The sequence below is a fragment of the Scophthalmus maximus genome, chromosome 19, assembly GCF_022379125.1.
Source record: "Scophthalmus maximus strain ysfricsl-2021 chromosome 19, ASM2237912v1, whole genome shotgun sequence".
Lineage (NCBI taxonomy): Eukaryota > Metazoa > Chordata > Actinopteri > Pleuronectiformes > Scophthalmidae > Scophthalmus > Scophthalmus maximus.
Window position 1 is genome coordinate 12765244 of NC_061533.1, and position 23757 is coordinate 12789000.

General features: G+C 42.2%; 1 protein-coding gene across 3 annotated transcripts in view; it reads right to left on the bottom strand.

The window, feature by feature from the left end:
* osbp2b (oxysterol binding protein 2b) overlaps positions 1–23757 on the bottom strand; it is a 41964-nt gene that overhangs the window by 9738 nt on the left and 8469 nt on the right. For 2 of the 3 annotated variants that reach the window (XM_035639490.2, XM_047329287.1), the window contains exons 3-9: positions 5949–6199; positions 3323–3521; positions 1767–1887; positions 1581–1647; positions 935–1087; positions 582–827; positions 318–438 (exon numbers count right to left, since the gene is read on the bottom strand). In XM_035639490.2, the coding sequence (XP_035495383.2) occupies positions 318–438; positions 582–827; positions 935–1087; positions 1581–1647; positions 1767–1887; positions 3323–3521; positions 5949–6199 (1158 nt within the window). Of the gene's footprint in view, positions 1–317; positions 439–581; positions 828–934; positions 1088–1580; positions 1648–1766; positions 1888–3322; positions 3522–5948; positions 6200–22308; positions 22524–23757 lie in introns of those variants that run through there. The other variant, XM_047329288.1, reaches the window with a different exon arrangement.

Here is a 23757-nt window from a genome sequence, read left to right on the forward strand (position 1 = left end):
CCAAAGGTCAGCCGTTCCATCCCGCTTCCCCCATTCCGAATGCCGATGTGTCCTTGGGCAGGACAATTTACCCCTACACTGCCCCTGACAGTTCTTCCGGGAGTGAATGAATGTGACAGAAAAAGTGTGGTAAATAACAGCACTGTATGAATTTGTAAAGCGCTTTGAGTGGTCACTATGACAAGAAAATCGCGATATAAATACAGTCCATTTACTACACTCAGGTGGGACGACTCCTTCTTAACATCAGTCTGCTTTGGCTGTGCAGTTTGTACATATAGTTTGTTAGCTTCCCAGCTGAGTCTGAAATGTCTTACCCAGAGGCATTATAGAGAGGTATTTGCCACGGAACTTGCTGGCAATGGTGATTTCCTGCCACAGGGTCCAGCCTTGTTTGGAAATCACATGATGTGCAGCAGCAGGGGGGTGATGGCTCACCTGAGAAGACGCAGAATACAGGGAATGTGTTCATATAAGCAGCAACGGCTTGGAGGACAGTAAGACCCTGTACACGTCCCTTTCTGTAATGCATTTACATCCGTGCATGTGTAAACAAAGTCTCCCTGGGGTTGTGCTGTTACCTGCTCACAAAGCGAGCGGTAGCCAAACTCTTCCAAGCGATCGAGCTCATAGGTCTCGCCCAGGAGGGGATTGAAGGGCTTGGCTGTCCGATGGACCGTGGTGGAGTAGGAGGAGACAGAGAAGGCAGCGACCAGGCACATCTGCTCCAGGGAGGAGTCGCAGCGCGCCGCCTTGTCCAGAAGCTCGTGGTACTCCAGGTCCTCAGTGAGACGCTGCAGCATCGACAGAGGCTCATTGAAGTTTACCTGAGTGGAAGATAAAGGAGTGAAACTCATAAGATACTGTATAATACACACACAGATACACACAGACACACACACACACACACACACGACATGCCTCAAACACTTACAGGCATTGGGATTTTAGAGAGCTCCTTGCCAATGCAGTTCTTCATGATGCTCCATAAATTGAGGGAGTAATTGGGTTTGTCTGGGATATGAGTCCTCCTCTGTCTGCGGGGCTGCAGCTCCTTCCCTGACACATCATTACAGCCTGGAGACATCTGGTATTAGATGGAGAAGAGTGGGTGGGGGGTAATTATAACTTTGCATTCAAAACAGTTATTTGCTACATACAAGTTTGAGAAATGCTTTCAACTTCATGGACAGCTTGGAAGCATACAGTATCACCAGACACAGTGACAGAGCAAGTGAAAGACAGGAAGACAGGGAACAGAAGACACGTGTAGGGGAGAGGAAGCAGCGAAAGGGAGACTGGGGAGAGAAGAGCAGATGTTGGACTGGTAATTAAGATTTAGTGGAGCGATGCAGCTGTGCATCTTTGGCACCACAGGGGTGACAACAAGACCACAGGAAGCACAGACAAAGGCTGCTCGCACAAGCACTGGATAAATGTAGGGAAGGAAAGGAGGACTGTAAGAACAGTGAGTGAAGATGGATACATGAATAAATCATCATCATTGACATTACAAAAGTCAGCAGTGTTCACAACTGTCAGTCTTATTAGTCAGACTTGTTGGGAGGACAGATGCTTACATGGTCGTCCTGGTTCCAGTCACCGGGGTGACCTCCGCTTGCTCCGCTCAAATTACTCTGAGATCGCCTGGAATAGAATACAAATATTTACTTCAATGGCGCCCGGACACATACACATACACAGAACCCCTGTCCCTTTCTGTGTGTGTGTGTGTGTGTGTGTGTGTGTGTGTGTGTGACACTGACCTGTGCTGTGTGTTCTCAGTGGCAGTCACTGTGATAAATGCAGGGGAATCCTCCATGGCATCAAAATACTCTGTATCCTCATCTTCATCACTTGCTTCTCCTTTGAGCGGCCTCACACTTCCTTCATTCAGGACATGAATTTGTGAGTACATAGTCAGCATGCAGTAGAGCCCGACAGATATGGATTTTTGGGGGTCTACTGATACATCGGCCGATGTATATATTTGAATCTGTCGACGATTTCTAAGATGTCATTATCAAACCTTTATGATAAAGAAATGTAATTGAAGGTTGATATTATATGTTAACCATAAACTTTGTCATAAATAACTCTAAATAAAAAGAAAACACAAATACAACCAAATATAAACTTGAAAGAAAAACATTATTATTTTACCTTAAATGTAAACATGAATCCGTTTTTACTGCATTGTTTATTCTGTACAAATGAAAGGTTTCATATCGGTAAACATAAGTGCTGCGGTCTGTGAAAGGCTCATATCTGCTGACAGTATGGGCCAAACGATATATCGGTCGGGCCCTAGCATGCAGCGCTCGCAGAACCATCACATGTCACTGCTTTGTATTGTACAGAGTTCAGGAGAGAGCAGCATATAATCACACACCCATGGCAATTAATTAAAGGAATAATCAGCTTAGTAAAACTGGCAATGCGCCTGCTGGGTAACTGGCTCTAATGATGCAAGTTGTTCAGGGTGTGCTTCTCATATTCAGTGTCTAACATTCATGTTCAGTCATTTGTTATGTGTGTGAAAGTGGAGCTTCCAACAGAGAAGCACAGATACAGTTTACAAAATTATGAATTATAATAATCTTTTAAAAGGGAGGGTAAACTATGACACGATGCAAAAATTACTGTGTTTTCAGAAAACAGATTTGAGTTTCTTGACCTTATTCTTGTAAATCTCTGTTTAATGCTACTTACTAAAAAATAAGCTTAAAACGATACATTAAGAACACAGAACCCTTGCTCTACATTTAAACTGTGTGATAAGAAAGTTACACTGCTTCTTATTTGGGCAGTGATTGTTGTTTTAAGCTAATCTTTATATAAGTGACTGGTGGTGTCATTTTTCTTGAGAGGTCATAGGCTACAATTGCTACAATCAGTGAGTTTCTCCTTGTCTTAGACCAAAACACAAGTGTATACATTTGCAAATATATGTCTGACAAGGGTCAGGAACTTGAAACTGAAAAAAAATGTCATTAGCGTTAAAGACATTGGGGTCAACAAAATCAATTAGCTCTTTCCTGAATGCACTCGGCAAATTTCATACCAGCCTGGGGGTTTTTTTTTGTATAGAAATGTTGTCTATAGGTAAACAACTATGGGTAAAAACAAGGCCACATGACACACAGTCCTTATTGAAGGTAATTACAATCTCTAATTTAAGTATATTTTAATCGGATCCTTCTGACACAACTTAGAATTTACTTCCACCACGCAAGGAGGCCCCACATGACTTTTACCGAATAACGTGAGGCCCACACTATGGCTCTCAGGAGTTAGTAACACACAGACAGTCAAGTCTCACCCTTGTTGGTGGTAGGGGCACTGGGTGCGCTGGAGACGAGCGTGGGTGCTTCTCTCCACGCTCGCTCCAGGCTGTTATGCTGCTTGGCTAGCTGCTCAATGGTCTCCTCTAGGTGAGTACGCTGCTCCCGCTCATACTGCAACGCCCGCTGCCATCTCCTACTGTGAGTCTCCGCTAGGTCCAAGAAGTCTCGACACGCCTGAAGGGAACACATGCACACAAGTACAATAAGCACACAGAGGGCAGCGGAAAGTTTAATTTCTTTAACATACAGTCTGAAATAATGGATTCACATCCTGGAAAAAAAAAGTTAGTCCTTATTTTCAAAAAGTACCTTCCACTTGCTCTGACTAAAAGCTTCTCCTGACAGCAGACAATATGAACGAGAGAACACTGGCATAGAGAAAAAATACATCGCTTTGTCGCTGTAATCAAGGCTATTTATCACCACAATCATCAATATGTTAATTAGCTTTCTGTGGCACATTTACCGGCTGTCCCTACTGGGACAAACGTTTCCTTTGAGCAAACTGAAAACACAGACAACATCAGTGAGTGATGAACTGATTGCACAGCAGTATACATTGGAGTCAAGAGGGGGAATCATTGTTGGTGCTTTGGTTTTACTGCTGAGACGAAGAGGTTACTTCAGATCAAACATATGATTGGGTATATCATATGTCAGCTCACAAGACCAATGAACCTTAATAACACCTTTAAAAAAAGAAATAATAATCTTTAATCTGTCACATGACTATTTTGGTAAGTAACTACATTAGTGCTTTAGATTTAAACATGTCTTATTCATTGTGCTGCTTTCATGTTAGGTATAATTTATTCTTTTCCTTTATTCAATTTCAACATGGTTAATATATGAAAACTTTTTATATATATGATATCAATCATAATCGATCTGTACAGACCAAAAGATTTTAATGGATACAACAAAAGTATTTCAAAATCATATGCATGGTAATCGTGCAGTTTCTTGATCACATTTGAAACATCTTACACCCTTACCCTTTAAAAAAGTTAAATTTCAATAAATGTAGGTGTTTTTCAGTTGAAAATCTATTTTGCCCAAGACTCAACACAGAAATCTCAAAATATCTAAAGGTGAAAATATTTGAGACAAAGCTCCAACGAATCCCTTACCTTCAGCAGTCTTTAGCAATTTGTCTGAACATCCCTGTCTGAGCATTAGTTTAAATGTTGGCTGTGCATGTGACGTTGCGTTCCACTTCCTCAGACATAATCATGATATGAAACTCAACACCCACTTGAAAAAGTAATGATTGTTCCCCTTTTTTATGCTGACTGTCTAGTACCAACACAGACTGCATGAAAAAATAGTGAACGGCATGCTGGGGTGGATATTTAAGAAAGAGGTGACATTTGCAGATGTTGGCATCAAATTAAAAGTCCTGGTAAAGAAGACAGAATGAGTGATGTGGTAAAGACTGAAATAAATGTGCAAGCAAACACAATCGTACAAGAGCTTAGATTCTTGTGAGAAGTTACATCACCGCTAAATGAACTAGAGCAACCTTCTCCTCTGGTCAGAGTCATATCGCTGAGAACATGCAGTTGTGTGGGGCCATCATGGCCTCTTTGTTCCTTCAATCCCCCTCTCTATTTTATTCCCTTCTAAGAAGTTTGGTCCAATTTCTCTGGAAATGCACATAAAAACTACATTCATAGTTTATGGCAAAGAACACCTCTTTATCCAGTGCTGCTCCCTTTAGACCTACCAACCACACAAGCAACAGAAAAACCAATCCGTCATGCACTGTAAACAAAAAGAGCATTCTCTGACCTAAGAACAGACAAGCTATCAACACTTCAAAGTCATGAAGTGAAGCAGGAAGAAAGACAAACCTTGTATGAGTGTCTGGTTTTAGTCACAGCAGGTCTGTGTGTCTGTCTCTCTGTCTGACTGTTAGTCGAGAAGGCTCTGACATTCCGCACCAAGCAGGGAGGGTCAAGGGTTTGAGATTGGGGGGTGGGGTGGGGGGGTGAAGCAGGGGCTATTCCTGTCCCCCCCACCCACTATCATATCTAGTATCACTCCCTCAGGACCTCAACCCTGCGTGACCTCCCATCCACTACTGACATACTGCAAAGTCCATGGCATTTACCATTGAGGAGAATTGAACAGGGCCAGATACAGTAGAGCATTTCTTATTATGATGCTTGCACTCAGAGCCGATGCATCTGACATATTGGTAACTGAAAATCTGGTTGTGTTGGCTATTGCGATTTGTTAAATGTACAGTAGATAACAAGGTGACTAAAATGACTAAACAGCAATATCATAATTTGGTCGAGTAGGCTACATGTCCTACAGATTGTACAGTCCTTTGTAGATGAGTAATAATTAAATTAATATTAATGTCTAACAGGATGTGGTGTGGTGTAAAACCGCTTCTTTAAAGCTGTAGTCTCTGTGCCTGCAGCCGCGTGGCTCTGGTTGAACATGCCACAATGTGAAGTGATCTCCTCTCTCATCACTCACTAACCAGGGCATCATAAATGTGTTACATTCCTGTCAAATTAATCTCACACCGGCAGCTAGAATACTTTCTGCTCAGTGTGTCTTGTGGCCTGGTCGGTCCCAGCTACTCACATTGATCATAGCATTGGAAGTGATTCGGAAGAGGGTGGCTCGTTCGTTGACTGCCTTGATCTTCTCCCCTCCCTCAACGGGGACCTTCAGACCCTCGAGCTCACTCAGGGAACGCTGCAGGGCCGCCCCGTGCTTGGCGATCAGGTCGTTACACGTACTGAGGTCATCGAGCTTGCTGACGAGTATCTTCAGGGTTCCCTGAAGCTCGCTGCGGTCTGACTGGGATGTGGGCTCCTCGTCCCCTGAATCATCTGGAAAGAAGAGGTCAAAGGTCACACAAACTCTCCAACAAGAGAGGATTATTGGGACACCAACCATAAAAAAAGCGTATTTAAGTGTATAAGGGATGAAGTGACATTGATGAGTGACCTCCACTGGCCACTTCAACATAAGCTGCTTTCAGACATGCACTGAAGTGCGGACATTTTCCTGAAATTTTCCGAAGGGGGCTGTACGAGAGACGCAATTAATGCTCTGGACATTTTCCGTAACTTTTCCTGTCCTACTCCGGACATTTTCCCGAGTTCATATCCGAAAACAGCTAACAGATTAAACGACTAACTACAATCACTATCACATATCACTATGACAACAAATCATCAACAGTGATTAGACCGAATGATGAAATTAGTGCTAATTGAAGAGTTGTTAGTCATTTGACAGATGGCTTCTTTTGACACACATAAACACAACCATAATAAAACAGTAACACACTAATCATAATTGCAAAAATCTTAATTATGTAAATGTAAGTTTTATTAGGAAATCTGCATACAGACAGCTCATCCATACCCAGATAGGGCCTCCCAGGCCTGCCTCCCAGTTTGAGAGCCACTGCACTAAGAAGAGGTTACTCAAGGTTAACAGAACATACGAGAACGGCGTTGCAGCGTCAGCTCTAGATTACACACATATACACACACGCACTGCAAGCACAAGCACAACCACACACTGAAGGACAGACATATACCAGGGTCAGACCCAGGTCAATAAACAGCCCCAAAGATAAAGCAGAACTACACATTTTTTGAACTTGATTGACTTTATACACAATCTATCTGGAAGAATACATTCTACTCTATTCTAATCATCTTTTTATATTAAAACACAAGGGAACCTGTGTGTTGAATTTTTTGAACTCAAGAAATATTTGCACATCCATGTATCAAATCTGGATTGTTTTTGGTTAAATATGATTTTATTTTATATTGTTCGTTCGTAATTACTTTGTATCTGGTATTTGGTTTGTATTCATTTACCTTCCCTGTGTCTCTTTAGTTATCCCTTGTGTTTGCATCTTGAGTTGGTATTTCCTGTTTTACTTTGATACTTGTGTTTTCCGTCTGTGATTGTCTGCACCTGTTCCTAATATTTTTCACCGGTGTCCAATTATCCCAGCTACCCTTCTCCGGCTAAAAGACTAAGGATCTGTTTGCCCTTTCCCCTACCTGCCTTTCTCTTTGTCTGCACTCTTTGTCCACTGTCATGGTTGGTAGGACCACAATTGTAAGCTCTATCCAGCCTGATGAGCCTCTTAGGCTACAATGTCTAGAATGTGCTGTCTTGCTGTCTTTACTCTCCAGCATAAAGGTTAGTCACATTGAAAAGGTGTGTGTGTGTGTGTGTGAGTGTGTGTGTGTTATGTAGCTGATGGAAGACCCTGTCACAGACTTCTTTAGAGGCAGCAAGAACATGGCAGCTGGCTGTGACCTCACAGTGGAAGAGACTATCACCTCTGTCAAGCCCATTTACACCATGCAAGTATAACATGGATATCTGCCCAGGGGATGCTGGTAGCTTGGAACTACATCATGTAACAGCAATATACTGAGGTCAAATTTGACAACTACTTTGGTCCACATGAACATCCATCTCCACTGGGAATAGACATGCCACACACCACTAAACCTCAAGCACCATAGCCGCTGGAATATGTTTTCAGTAAAGCCAGTTTAACACTCAGTGCACATATGCCAAGGTTGATATACATATTATCAGAAGCTAACATCAGCCAGGCACCAATCAACGAACCAAGATTACAAGTATGGCCGCAGAAGACAAGGCGTATTCAGGAAAAGCATCACATTCAGGGAGAATAGAGTGAATTTAGAAAGAAGGGGATCCAGCGAGGGGTTAGCAAAAGTGAGAAAGAGAAGGTAAGAAAATTTATTTCTCACCACATTTGCATTCCTGGGTATTCATTTCCACAAATGAGGTGACCAAGGTTCATCCAGGAAATGGCAGCAGCACACTCACAGGCCACTGAGCTCTAGCCCCCAAGCTACAGTGTGAAGTGTGACCATGTTGAATGGGCTTTCAGGGAGACGCAACTGTCTGACCATTAGAAGACACAAAAACAAAACCATCCAGCCAGAAGGTCAACACAGCAGCCCCACAGCGAAACAAAACCTTAAGAAAACCTGGATCAGACAATGGCACCACTATTCACCCATTACCAGCCGGAACTGGAGCAGGAATCAGCACACTGAATTTCTATGACTTCAGTGCAGAGAAGGGAAGGTAAAGAAGATGAAGTAAGCCGACGGCGTAAAGGCAGAAAATTGACTGGAGCATGTGTCATGAGACGAGCAGCTGCAGCCCAAAGGGAAGCAGGAGACTACAACAGGGAGAGGGAGAAAGCCTAAGAACAAATTCAGAGAGAGCTGGATAGTTGGATAATGAAGTAAACCTTAAACTGGTAAAGCATGACAGATAAGTTTGTTGGCAAGTTGGTGTAGTTTTGAACTTCCTCTCACAAGGCAACGGTATGCCACCTTTGATAGCATACATTCATGTTGATGGCCCCAAGCTACAAATTAGTCATCAAAAACATTTGAACATTTTATAGAAGAGAAAAGAGGGAGAAATGTTTTTCATTTTATTTTTTTGGACATCCATACATTCATATCAGCTTATCCTTTTGAGGGTTGTTGGGGGGTGGAGGTGTTTAAGTATCAAGTCAGATTGCAGACTTGCAGATCTGTGCAATAACAGACCATTGTTATGAGAGTGAACATTCAACCCCATTAAAGATAGTCTAGTCTTTCATAGACCATGGTTGGGTCCAGTGCAAAGGTCCAGAGACCTTTGCTAAATACAGGGATAATGTTTCATGTAACCTAAAGTTTCTTTAAAACCTTGTAAAGTGTGCAAAAATATCAGACTTAACTTTTTCTGATGGAAGACCAAGGTCACTAAATGTCAAAGTCACTATGACGTCCACATTTTAGAGTGAAATTACATGCAGTTTACCCTCCTAACCTCTGGGAGTTGCTACAGGTCTCTCCGTTCCCCCACCAGCAGATTCAGGGACAGCTTTTCCCCCACATCTGTCACCCTGCTGAACACTTCACCTCGGTGAGACATTTCAAAGGTGCTGTGAGGAATGCATAAAAAGCACTGGAGCAAGAGAGAGAGAGAGAGAGAGAGAGAGAGAGAGAGAGAGAGAAAGAGAGAGAGAGAGAGAGAGCGAGAGAGAGAGAGCATAGAGGGCATTTCAATCATTTTTAATACCAGCTCAAGCTAATGATTTTTTTCCTGTGTTCAATGACATGTGCAGTTGGAACATTATAAGGTAAATTAAAATAAATGGCTAAGAGAAGTGAAGGTCTGCTAGTATTATTCACCCTCATTCTGTCAACGAGTAAAGCAGCTTTAAGCAATGCCACTTAAAAATAAACTGTCACATGATGTACTGAGGCTGCATATTCATCAAGAAAAGACTCTGATTACAGCATGTTACAGCAACCTCGACATTAAACCCAGTTACGGGTATGAATGAATCTGTGTATTCACCTCACTGAAACAAGCTGCATTGATTTTTAGACTGTGTAGACAGACTGCAGCTTCAAGGAGACACCAGGACACAAACCTTCTTCTCTCTGAAACAAAGTCAACGTCCGACCTGCTCTGTCCTTTTAGTTCACAGAGCCAGATCCATAGAGCATCAAAATATTTCAAGCACTGCCGCACAAGTTTGTATATTAGGACACACATTCTATCAACTGCATATTAGCCAGACCTGGAATAAAAAAGTGGATAAAGGTGTGATTTACACTAAAAGTGTGTCGATAAGTAACCTGTCTATGCTGTCGGCAGCAAAGTCACTGCCTTGCTCACCCCCTCACATCGCCAGCAGCAGATGTGGATGAATTGCTCTCCGTAGCAAAGTTGACACCACGATGCAAGGCTGGGAGCCCATTACCACCCCAGTCATGCCTCAAGGGCAGATTACCTCCCCCAACCACCACCACGAAGAACACTCTGCATCGGCAAAAACACACGTGTTTTCACCTTACACCATGTCTCCACCGCACTCCTGAGATGATATACTGCAATTTAAACAAATGCAAACCTGTGTCTGATACAAGGTTAAGAGTTCACGGCTCATCAAATCACAACATTTCAACACATAACGACACATGAATCGTCCTCGTCAGCATGTGCATGAAGCGACTTCGCTTCTCAGCTTCTTCCTAATGGTCCAGTTCTGTGTTGAGCACAAAAGGGGGAGAGAGATAGAGAGAGAGCAGGAGAATAGGAAGTGGGAGCATGTAATTGGGAGAGCAGTACCCTGCTATCCCAATGTCAGGGCTCGTCTATTTGCCCGTCCCTGAGGACAGGCTGTCAGATCAGTGCAGGCAGGCCTATGGCTGACAAGATGTCACCCTGTGGTAGGGAGATGCCCAGGAGCCACGCGCAAGGGAGAAATGTACCTCTGGATTTAACATGGTATTTAAGTATAGTGGAAGGCTAATCAGATATTAAACGTGTGTCAGAAAATGTTTCAGTAAATTAATTTTATTTCTAACATTATTAAAGTTCATCTTTACAGGTCAGAGTCACCATGGTGCTTATATCTGCTCTTTGTTAATACGCTGGAATTCATATCATCCTTAAAATTCTAGTGCAATACTTCAACTGATGCACATACCTTGTCATCCTTTGTCTCGAAAAAAATGCACAATTATTGGGTTGCAGGAAAAGCATAGGGACATGCTTATAAGATATTGATTATAATTAGTCAGGCTTAATGCACATGTAATCTGAAGATCCTTGTAGTGTGTCTGTACCCGTGGCTGGAAAGCAAAACTATCAGCACTGATGGCAGAAGAGAGAGGAAAGGTCTGTTTTTTGCAGCTCAATTGTTTTGATCGTGTACAAGAGAAAGGGAATATCTGAGACGTTTATCAGAAAGAGAAGAGGGAACAAGCGAGAGTTTCCCAAGGGATGGGAGTGTAATCCTGGCCAGTAATTGCTAACTGGCTCCATACTTCCCCTGAGATGCATCACGAGGAGACAAGTACAGGAGATGGCAGGTCAAACCCAGTAACACGGCGCTCCGCTCTACACAAGTAAATGAGGAACTGTGCAGTGCAACTCATCACTGTCCCCAAAGCTCTGCAGCACAGCTCTGGCAGTGTATTGAATCGAATGCTCTCAGTACAGTAAGCAGCAAACAGCAAACAACAAAATAAATCATTCACAGAAAACTGCAGCATTGAGTTTTAAGTCAACAACATTTTATAATGAGCTGGGACAGACAACAGAAAAACCATCAGAGGGCCTGACAACTAAACTGTGGATTTATATTCTGGTATATGAATTTTCCAGCTGATGCATCAAACTCAGGAAAGGAAAATGGCTCATGCTTGGTGCACAACTCCTACAGTGTGAAGGCTGAGTTCATCAATCATCCCACAACCTCCGAAAACAAACTGAGCGTATACACGAGTCTGGTCACTGGGACAGGATAATCCGTACAGCAACACATGTTGCTGTAGAGAACAAAACAAAAGTGTGAAGCTAGTGTTTACCATCTGACAGAGTCTGCAGTGATCTCTCCATTGACTTATGTGCACTATGTTCACTAGAGATGTTCTATTATGAAAGGCAATGAGTTTAATTAAACTCATGTAAACAAGCCTGGTGAGCATACATTAACTAAATGCATGCTCACATGCATAATTCTTTCATTGACATTCCAACATCTGCTCCGGCTGTGGGGCTGAGGGTCTGTTGACAGATGCCTCAGGCTGTCGCACACATCAGGTGCAGTTCCACAAAAGTCTTGAATCATTTGCATGTGTCACAACTTTTGAATTTACACATGCACATAAAAAAATAGCACAACAAAAATAGCAACTCAAACACATCACATTTGAGTTGCAGTATTATTGTTCAATTAAATTTACTAGTGCAGTGCCCTGTCTAGACAAGCCAGTTATTTTGGCTTGTGGTATTGCTGCTTGTGTTCATACAAACAATTTCACACGTGACACAATGACGCAATACACTTCCCATGAAATGGTTTGCGTCATCGAGCAATGCTAGAGATCGGCATATTAGTCGTGTAATCTGATATTTATCTGTCCTCTCAAACGCAACAAAATTTGGCAAGCTTTAATTAAAAGGTTGACAAGCATTTTGGTCTCCTGTTTGATAGGACATGCACGCTCACTCACTGAATTACTGTTAATGTGTCTTATTGAACAACCTTATTATGTAGAAAGATTTAGCAAGATCGTAATCCATGAGTCAGTAACCTCAGAACACAGCGAGATTGGAACTTGCTAATTATGCAGGTGCCAGCTCTGCAAGATAATGAGCCATGAAGGAAACCATACAACCAGAACGGCGGTGACTGCTACCTCATAGCAGCAGAGGTGTCACTAAAGTACTCTTAAAGTTATGTGCATTCATATTTGAAAATGTAAACATGATTTGTGCACTGCAGGAGCTACAGGCGCTGAACCTGCTCTCTAACTGAAAAGTAAAATGTCAACATATATCCCTCTGTTTTTCTCCAGAAACAGTCTCAGATCAAAGACAGAGTTTACTACCAGATTATTACCAAAGTGATGTAGAATCTCACATGTCAGCGCTGAAGCTCCACAAGAGGTTTCACATGCCAACGGACCTAAATATTCCTGTTCATCGCTGAAGCCTGAGCACAAGGGTTTTCCCCTGGGACCTGAAAACATTTCATTGTCCCGCTGCAGATGCCACTCACTATAAGTGATTTGCCCTGCAAAGTCATAAATACAGTGTTCCCATGTTCCATGGCTTAGACGGGGAATAGGCTTCTACAAACAAATATATGAATCACGTGATGTGCATGAGACCAAAGCAAAAGTGGTGAAACGTTCTGTGTACAAGAAGCTGAAAGTCTCTGTCTGACATTTATTTTACGTGATTGAGGTGCAGCTATAGGGACATAGGACTTTGATGACTGCATGATCATTTAAATTTAATAAGACAGAAGTCACAAAATGTGTCAGAGGCTTGTCAGATTCCAATCAGGTCTGTTAGCAGTAAGAAACCATCCTTACATTGAGGAATTATTGAGGAATGATCGTACTTTTCTCTTACAGCTTTCTATTTTATTTTATTTTTTTTACAAATCCCAATGCCTGCCTTAAACTGGAGCACTGCCTTCCTGACATTGACACTGACATGACTTACCAGATATGGTTGTTTGGCATGTGTGTGCATCTCAGAGTTCTCCGTCATGGAGAGTTGCGACGCTGAGGCATCCTGTTTTTTATGCTGTCGCTTTTTTTCAGCAGTGGCATGGTCGGAACAGCGAACTTTTCAGTTTACTGAGCTAAAGTGGAACTCTGCAAGCAGTTTACAATTAACTGTGTTCAACGAAGAACTGGTCTTTATTTCCACAAAGGTAAATGGTATATAGACTGTGTTTACATAGCCCTTTCCTAGTCGTATTGACTGCTCAAAGCGCTTTACAGTAAGAGTCACACAGCGCTTTGATATACAGCGCTTTTTCTTACACACATCATTGATACACTGCCTGCATCTGGGTCAATTTAGGGTTAAGTGTCTTGCCCAAGGCGGACTGGCCTGGAGGATTCTGGGATTGTGCCAGGGCAAATTAGTTGCTTAGTAACAACATAGGGCAACCTTACATCATCTCCATAAGTTTATGTATAGTGCCTCAATGGACAGAATTAATAAATGGATCTAAAAAAAACACCAGCTGAGAGGGTCTACTTTATAAAATCAATATTATTATTCGACATTATGACATTCTCATCAGTGCCTTTGATGACAAGAGAACAGCTACTAGAATTTCAGGCTATTGCCTATTAGATGAATAAGAGGGGTTTGAGTCATGTTCTTTGTGGAACTTCAACACTTCCCAACACTCATATTGAGGAGAGTGTGCAGGAGCCGACAGTGAGAAATCTTAAAAACAACATGGCCTATAAGACCTCTGCCAAACTCATTTCACTGAACAAACAGGCAAAGTGAAGAGACCGGGAGCTTGGGGCTTAAGAGCACAGCTGTCCTACTCAACATTGTCCAACTCTGCCGCTGGCAACCAAATGATAAATTAAGTAAGGCAGGTTGGAAGATAGAACAGGATGCGTACAGGCAGTATGGGGAAAAAACGTGAACACATTTTTCATTGTTTCTCCAATGGTGGCATAATATACAGACAACAAGAAGTATACTCTGTTGGATGCTGTCAACCTGCCATGAGCTGTAATAGAATATGGATTTTTGTCAGTGAGAGATCCTCAGTCATCTGGACTACATGTTATACAGGCTGGTATTACTTGTGAGTGGACACTGTAAAAATCCTATTAATCTGCAGTCCTTACTTACTATACTCACTACTCCATTTAATGAACAAATTAAACTTATCCTGTCCTCCCACATACATCTTCTAGCACCCTGCTACAGCAGATCCCACATCTACAGTTTCTAATGCTGCAATTAACTCGTCACACATAATATGCATACAAAGATGCGAGTTGCCAACATGAAAACGTATAAGCCTGGCAGCTCCGACTCATCCATATGCAAATGTGAGGTGGAGCAGGCGCACAGTAGAGAGAGGAAATAAGTGAGAACCGCATGGGAGAATAGACGGAAAAGAGGGAAGGAGATTGCATGCAGCGAGGGAAGCAGGAGAGAGGACAGACACTGGCGCTGCATTGTTAAAGGAGGCTGCAGAAATGCGAGCATCCACGGCGACAGATGACAGATGCCACATAGGGAGAAAGATGGATGGAGGAATGACAGCTACCGCGCAAACATACGATAAGGAGGAGATGGCACGATGAGGAGGGTTTCGTCATTGGACAGACGGATAGGATCGGGCAGCTCCGCGCTCCTGTGCTGCAGCTTTCGCCATCGCTGTACTGACCCTGGTTGAGTTTACTCAGGCAGCCCGAGTTGCAGAGGGAGCGCACCTTCCCCGGATCCCAGCAGCTCCCGCCCTTCATCCCACTCTCTGCGGGCCTGATCCCACTCCACGCTCCCTGAAACGCAACGCTGGCCCGGGCTGCTACATAATCCCAGCGAGGGGGGGGGCGGCTGAGGCTGCGACTTTCTCTGTTCAGCAATGCAGTGTGCACACACAGACATGCATACTCACACACTTACAGCACTCCCATACAATGTATGTGGGGAGCAATGCAGGTGCTCCCTCTTGTAATTCCTCTCCTCTCCTGCATTGCTTCTCTTTCTCCCAGAAACACACACACTCATACACACATTCACAACGCTCGGCACATTTACAATTCCCCTCAACATGCTTTTCTCAGTGCAGTGCAGATTGGGGACGGAGTGAGTGAGTGAGTGAGTGAGTGAGTGAAGCAGAGAGGAGATACGACTCAGCAGCCGGCGGTCGTCTACACAACTAACACTGTAATGCACTGCTTCCTCTCCGTTTCCTCCCATCTGATGCTTTCATAGCTTAATGGCAAAAATTTAATATTTCATGACAATTTAAATGTCAGAGAGGGTTTTAAATCAAGAGCATGTTTCTTCAGAAATGACACCATGAGGCGACATGACGGATGAGAACATTTTCAGATTAAGTTAGGATATATTAATCCATAGTGGTGCCACCAGACAAAAGGTCATTTTTATATCCTCTGCTACTGATTGACGTCTCCCTCCTCTGTCGTCCTCTGTCAGAGTCTCTCTCGATAGTGATCACCAGCGACTGACAGATCATTTCAGATCCGACCTCCCACAGAGAGGTGAGGGACACTGTCGCACAGCTCATGCTGCAGTCAGGCCTGGGCTACAATAACAAGCTTTACTTCTTCACACAGGAGACGTTATTGTTACTTATCACACTGTCCTGTGACTCAAGGTCACCTTGGCAACCTGAAGCCATGGCTCCTCCTCTCAAGGATGATGTCACAGGCTCACAGCAACTATAGGTAGGACTGGACAATTGTTCAGAATATAATTTATTGCTGGACAAGGGGTGGATTCAGGATTTTTTTTTCACTTTCTTTAACTTTGTGAGATAGAGCACTGATTTGACACTTTCACCAATTTTCCAGGGAATAATGCATGGACCTTGATTTAAAAAAAATCTGCCATATTTAGGGGACTGATATCAATGAATACATACAATTTGGTGCAGACTGATTCAATTTAGGGGCACTGTAGGGCCTTGGCGGGGTATGTGCTCTACTGAGTGTCATTTTATTTTTGATTTTTAATTTAATATGATGAACATTGACATACCATGAGCACATATTCTTTACGGTGTAAATAATAAGTAATAAATGTTTTTTAGTTTGCCAGGACACCATGGATGCAACATTCTACATGAATATCCTTTTCCTAATCACAGACCAGTTTAACACTGAAAACGCCAAACCGAATTTATCAATGATGCTACAGTATGATTATCCCTGAACTGTGACTTCAGTGAAAGCACAGGCTGTGAGTGTTTCATCACGCGGCACCATTTCCTTCTTCCACGAGTACACAGATAAAATAAACAATAGTTGGGCAACAATATACTGAGCTACCCCTTGATTGCAAACGTTAATTCAATATAACATAAAGTAAGTCAATTGTAATATCCCTGTCGCAGTGATTCTGTTCAATTAAAATAACAGGACACAGAGGACGGCCACTGCAAGGTGAGAGAAGTGCTGACACAGACAGATTGTTGGACTTTTAATAAATAACGTTGCCTAAATGCCCTGGAGCATGTTTGACGACGCAGTGAAGCATGAAACCTTTTAACTTCATACTTGACATTCATTATTATTTTTCTTGACTACAGTAAGTACAATCATACAAAGAGAAAGGTGAAAAACATCAGGCTTTGTGTGACACATCTGCTCATTTTATCATCTCTAAAATACATCATATCTCAGCTACAAGTATAAGTTGTTTAAGCAGACATCAGCGGCGCATAAGTGACTTGTTCTGCCTGTTTATTGTCCTAATATATCATGTTTGGGTGGGTGTAAGAAGGGGGAAAAATGGTGATGTCTTGTTGTTGCTGCATCTTACACAAAGCAACCAGGAAGGTGCTCTCAGGTGTGAACACACCCACAACACATTCAGGAAGCTTTTCAGATCTGATCACTGGGTAGAAAATAACAAGGGAACTCCCCTAAATGAGACAGTCAAGTTGTGTAATATTTGAGGTTCCAGTAAGTCATATTTAATGTTAGGGTTTTTATTGATGGAAAAGTCTTGTTTTTTTCCAAATTGGTGAGCCAGGGAAAGGTTCAGCCGGAGAGTTGGTGATTTCAAGTGCTTTCCACCAAGAGGACAGGTTTTAAGTTCTGGCAATGTTTTGAAAAAAAACAGTTGCTTGATGATCTGGCTGAAAAATAAAAGGTTTGATAAATGTATTGTTGCTGATTTGGGGTATTGAGCCATTTAGTAAGATATTTGAGGTGATTGGCCAGGTGATATAAATCAAAGTTTTATTTGTGGGGGAAAAAACGAAATAAAAACAACTTTAACTAATAGGGATAAGGAAGTCAGACAGTAAATACAGGAAAAGAGAGAATAGAGTAAGACATGCAGTGAATGGTCAGGCAAAAGAGTAATGGCACAGAGGCCTCACTTCTCAGGTGATGTGGTATTCACTGTAACCACTCAGCTTTCAGGTCCACCCCCCCACGTCCTAACTTTGAGACCATTTAAATAATTAGTCTGTGTCATTTCCTATACAACTGTAGCCATTTGAATATTATTGATCCTTGTCAAAAGACCACAGTATGCTGAACAGTGTGATGTAGCACTGAGGCAATAGACCACATGCACAGAAGAACCAGAAAGACAAACATCGCCTACAGTGACATTCAAGCTGAAGATGAGGTATCCTAATGGACCCCTCCTGTGGTGATGAAGACCCACTTCTCCAGGGGATGGAAGATGATTGATCAACCACAAAATGTAAGAGTTAAGAGTGACCGCTTCCTGCATCAGCCTGTCCTCTCCTATAGTGAGGGGACCATGCATCAACCTGATGATTTAGTAATCACAAACAGACACAACACTTCAGGTGACTGTCCCACGCACCGGCGTGAATATCAGCTGACTCTCAACACACTGGGGCAATGAATCATCTCATCATCTTAGTCATGACTGATGGATACATTCAACTTCAGGTATCATCTTTGCAAGGTAGCTGTTTGGTGTAGGTACTGTAAATACGTCTGAGAGATGTGTCTTTATAAGGGAACTATACTTTTACTTATATTCTGCCACATATTTTATTGCATTTCAAATAAAAAGGTAAACCTATGACAAAAAAATCTTCCCTGGGACAAAAGCTCAGGTATCAAACTGCTCTGAACACTTTTTTTAAATGATAACTCACTTCAAACACAGTTGTTCTCCCAAACTAGTCTACTAGAGTAGCATTATAGGTATTTAATATACTCCACTAAATAACATTAGCTTTTGTATTTCCTGACAGCAAACATCTTCCACTTCAGTCATAAATGTAGTGCATTTGCCACATCTACAACCATCAATAGAGGCATTTATATTTTTTTTAAATCGAAAGACGAAATTCACCATTATGTTACAAAATAAAAGGTCATATTTACCAAACAGAGATGTCCTGCTGTCTTTGTTGCTGCGGGTGTTCATGCTGTCAATTCTTGTTTTCTCGATGGCATTTTGGGCTAGTCACTGGTAACTTTCACAGTTTGCTTTCAGAACCTCCTCACTGGTAAGAGGATGAGGAGGTGCAGCCAATCAGAAGAATCAGAATCAAAAGTGGGCTTTTTACGGAGTCCTCTCAAGGAGGCCTGAGCTGACAGCGCCTGTTTAAACGTGAAGCTTTGCTGAGGGTCTGAATAACTGGCAGTTTGAGATCAATCAGGAATTTGTTTTTACAGTAACTGTGAATCATGCGAAGGTACTAGTTTAGTGGATTCCCAGTATAAAGGAATATAGAGCTGGCAATGAGCATAATAGGTTCCCTTAAAGCATGTAGAAGGTTATGGTAGTGAAAAATAACTTTTCTCATTCACATGCAAATTAAGAGTCTCTATTTAGACGGACAATCTACTTCACAGAACAAGTGCCATGACAACATAATGTCTGACATACCATGTACCTGTCAAATGTGTTTGATTAAAACCGTGTAAACTGCTTTGACTTCCTTGATTGAGAGATTTCTTTATACGAAAAGATGCCAGCAGCCATGGAGACACAGAGAGAGGTAGACGGGTGAGTGATGCCACCGAAAGCAGACTGCTTTCCAACCCTGATCTAAAGTAAAGCAAAGCATGTTGTGAAAACAACACAAACACAATGAAATTCAATTATGTAAAATAATAACACAATGTTCTACCCTCCCACGTCTTTTCTGATACTTTAAAAAACATTTTCACAATCAGATAAAGAGAGTCTGTAAGACCAGACAACAAACAAAGGCTGAGAAGAAAACTTCATTTCTCACAGCACGCCAGAAAGACAAGCTTCAATTCATACTGTTAACACAGAACTGGGCCTCCAACAGCCTTAAACAAAACGATATGAAAGCCACAGTGTGAGATTTTATTACTGTGAGAAAAACACTGTTGGCTGACTGTGAAGAAAAGACCAGAAGTTGGCACAAACACTCTCACCTGACCAGGGAGAAAAAGAGGAGGTGCCACAACACAGGAATCCACTAAGCGGATGAAAAGGGAGGAAAATTGAAAACAGGGCCCGAGCACTGAACCACTATTGTCCTAGCTGACCGCTTTGCACAATGTTCAATTAATTTATAGTGTAATGACCCGCCTGTATCAGCGTTCTCAATTTCCCAACTTCTCCCCGCTGCTAATGAAGCAGAAAATGACGGGGACTAAAATGTGTGTCAGCTGGGACACAATGTGAGGTTATTAATGAATTCTATTTTCACGTCGCATATAGCCGGTTATTGTGAACACTCGAGGCACAATATTACCAGTAATGTAGTGTTCTGTAACAATACAGTGCTTCAGTAAAACTGTCCACTGACTGTATGGAGTCACGATTGACATCCCTTATAGATTCATTAGACTGAGTGAACAATGGTGTAATACAAGCACAATATTCAAATATTTATCTAGCTCACACACACACACACACACACACACACACACACAGACACAGACACACACACACACACACACACACACACACACACACACACACACACACACACACAATCAGCTGTCATACCATCAGCAGATGTAAATGTGTGTCCAACATTACAGTCTCTTACAAACCGCTTTCATGTTGACTGTAAAATGCTTTATTGTTCTTTCAAAAGAGAACAGGGGGCCGTGGTCAAAACATCCATTGTACCTTCTTAAACCACTTCTGTAGCATAATGGCAGGAAGCGGCTGCTCTAACATGCATAAGCCAACACATGTCCAGGGGATAGCACACACCGATGGGATGTTTTTTATAGTCTAGACTTATAGTCTAGGAAAGAAGAAGAAAAAGAGAGAGGGGAGAAAGGACGTGAATAATTAGTTGCAGAAGGGAAAAAACTTTAAGGTAAACAGACAGCGAACCAAGCAGAAACAGGACAATTTCAATTGGCCTCATTTTGCAAAGTGTTCGCAGCCCACCTGAGCAACCCGGCATCATCAACCGGTGTGCCCACTTTATTGGGGCGCCTGTGGATCAAGAGACAGGGCGGATGTCCACAAATTGGAGGTTCTGTGGTTCAATCCCCTGCTCGTCCGCTCCTCACGCCAAAGTGTCCTGGGGCAAGAGTCTGGACGGCAAATTTCCTCTGACGGCAGTGCCGGCAGCATGCGAATGAAATGACCAATAAACGGCTAGATATACAGTAGAACCATGTGTGCGAATGGGTGAATGTTAACTGTGCTGTAAAGCATTATGTGTGGGTTAGGGTCGATGAGAATAGTGCTATATAAATGCACTCCATTACCATTCACAGTGAGCGTGATCGGTTTCAGAGGTATGTAATAAACTGTAAGAAACTCAACCACAACAGAGACACAATGAAGATTCCAACGTGCAAGTCTGATCAGTGACAGATGAAGCTTCACGATCGATGTGTATGCATGGACAAGGAGGGGGTGCAATTCATGGAGAAATCTCATCCGCTGTGACACAGCAGGTTTGATTTCACGGGAAAACTATTTCCTTTTACATTCACACAGATTCACGTGAAACACACGATGAGGGCTGACTCCTTGGGGCAGCCACGGCCACTGTTAGGAGCTTGGCTTCCTCTGGCAGTGGCGTTTGTCGTGTTACAAGAGTGAGTCTGACTCTGATCTCTTTGTCTCCATCTCACTTGTCAGTGGGCACTGGGCTGATCCAGCAAATCGACCTCTGCCAGCAAACGCTTTACAACCGAGACAAACAAGGAAAGGGATTTGATTCACGAGAGATGCAGAACTAATTGATGAGGATGATAAGCGAGCCGTCTGTCATTCATAACATCCTTCCATGAGTTCAGAGAGTATGTCGTGCAAGATGGCTCCTAATGCAAATGTAGAAGGTGCAGATTGATTAAAGCTATAGAAATATGTACTGTCCAGGCCTTTCATCACAAACTAAAAGTCATTTATGACACTGCTTATTTGTTTAAATATTTTTAGATGCGATTCTGAGCTCTACTTTGATTAACAGCGTAGGCATGAATATGTGCTACAGCCTTCATTTTATACAACTGAATATAAAAAGGGTCCATTTTTTTTCACTTTACTGGTAAATCATTAAAGTCATTTGTGAGCCATCAATCTATTGACGTGAAGGAAGCTACAATTACAAAATATGTAGTGATGAACACACACATTGTATACTTCAATCACCTTATCACATTGCAAATCATACTAATGGTGAAATGGTGTTTTCAGCATTTCAAGTCAATTTGCTTTACCAGTTTCAGTGGCAACGGTCTACTGTATATATCTCTCTGTAGCATGAAAGTATACAAAACCTTGATCCACCCCATATCCACTGTAAATCACCGCAAATACACTTATGATGCAATCAAAAAATAAGTACACAACAACATCTAATCATGTCAGCCAGATACACACAAACACACACACATTCTTGAGCACAACACCACGGGAAGAAAAGTCACATACTTACAAGACACTCTGCCTTATCCTGCTTCTATCTTTTTCCACAGAGTTTGCTGGACAATGGCAATGTTTAAAGCAAAAAGAAATGAGTGAGGAGAGGAGATTTGGACAAAGCAGAAGCAAAAGCAGACTAAACGGTTTACTGAGAGAAAAGGGGAAAGAGAAGGGAGAAAGCGGGAGGGGGTGGGAACACCGGAGAGCGAGTGAGAGGGAGCCTGGAAGAGATAGGAAGAGCAAATGCTCGAGAGCACATAGGGAGTAAAAAAAAAAAGAGAGAGAGACAGCCGGGACCAGGAGACAAGGAGAGAGAAGGTGGTGTGGAAAAAAACCATGAGGCATTCGTAATCTGTCCTCACGCCATCCACTTTGATATCCCTACTGTGCCAGGACCATGGACAGAGCTCTACCTGTGACTCTAAAAGCGAAAAGAGCAGCTGGGATATCAAAATAAAAGCTAAAAAGATAAGAGAAAAACAATGACACAAGCAAGGAGATGAATGGAAATATCTATCATCATTGAGTGGAGTAGATGATGTGATGATCAGTTTAATCATGACGGTAAAATCTCATCATCAGATTGACTTCATGAGCAAATGGTGCGGTTACAGGACAATGGACTGTTGTGTAAGACCTCACGGTGCACATCATCTTTTACAGTATTCTGGGTTCATGAAGGTCATGGGCTGTTACTCTCCTGCCTGCTCCTGCCTACCTCAGCTTTATCTGCCTGAATTTATCTAAGACCCAGACAAACCTCAGATTGGATGGGTGGTTCCAGCATCTATGAAATTCTCTTCTTTTTTTTTTCTCCACCAAGATTTAGAGTTTCCACAAAAATTCACTTTTAAGGCATGTTCACCTGTGCTTCAGTAAAATAGTTGTACAAGTCAGGTTTGCGAATACAAGCCATTATTGGGAAATGCAATTCAATGGGTTAGGATCTCACTTCCACAAGAACTGGCAAAAAAAAGGGCAGGAAAAACCATTAAAAAAAAGGTAATGTTGAAGTGAGGGGAAACACTGCCACCTGCTGCTTGTATATGCCTCAGACTACGGTGAAATTTACAGTGAAAAATGTAGTCAACTGTTAGAAATCCAATCTGAGATTATGTTACAAGATTACAACAAGATGCACTCGTGGAAGGACAGGTAATTTACAACAGAGTGCTTGTATATGAAAAGGCTGCAGATGTGTCAACAGTACAAATAACAAATTCAGGTAATTCAAAGCTCAATTAAGTCACAGAAAGAATCTCAAGGCTGACAGTCAAAGAGTCACTTGAGAGTCAAGTCAATACAGGAACTTTACAGTACACAACTGGATGTAAAGATTTTAAGTGTATAACTTCCTTCTAAAATAAATGGAAAAGGCTAAAAATATAATGATAGGAAGAGATAACTAAGATAATGATGTGCCCACAGTTTACACTGTGCTCTCCTGAGGTGATCGATGGAA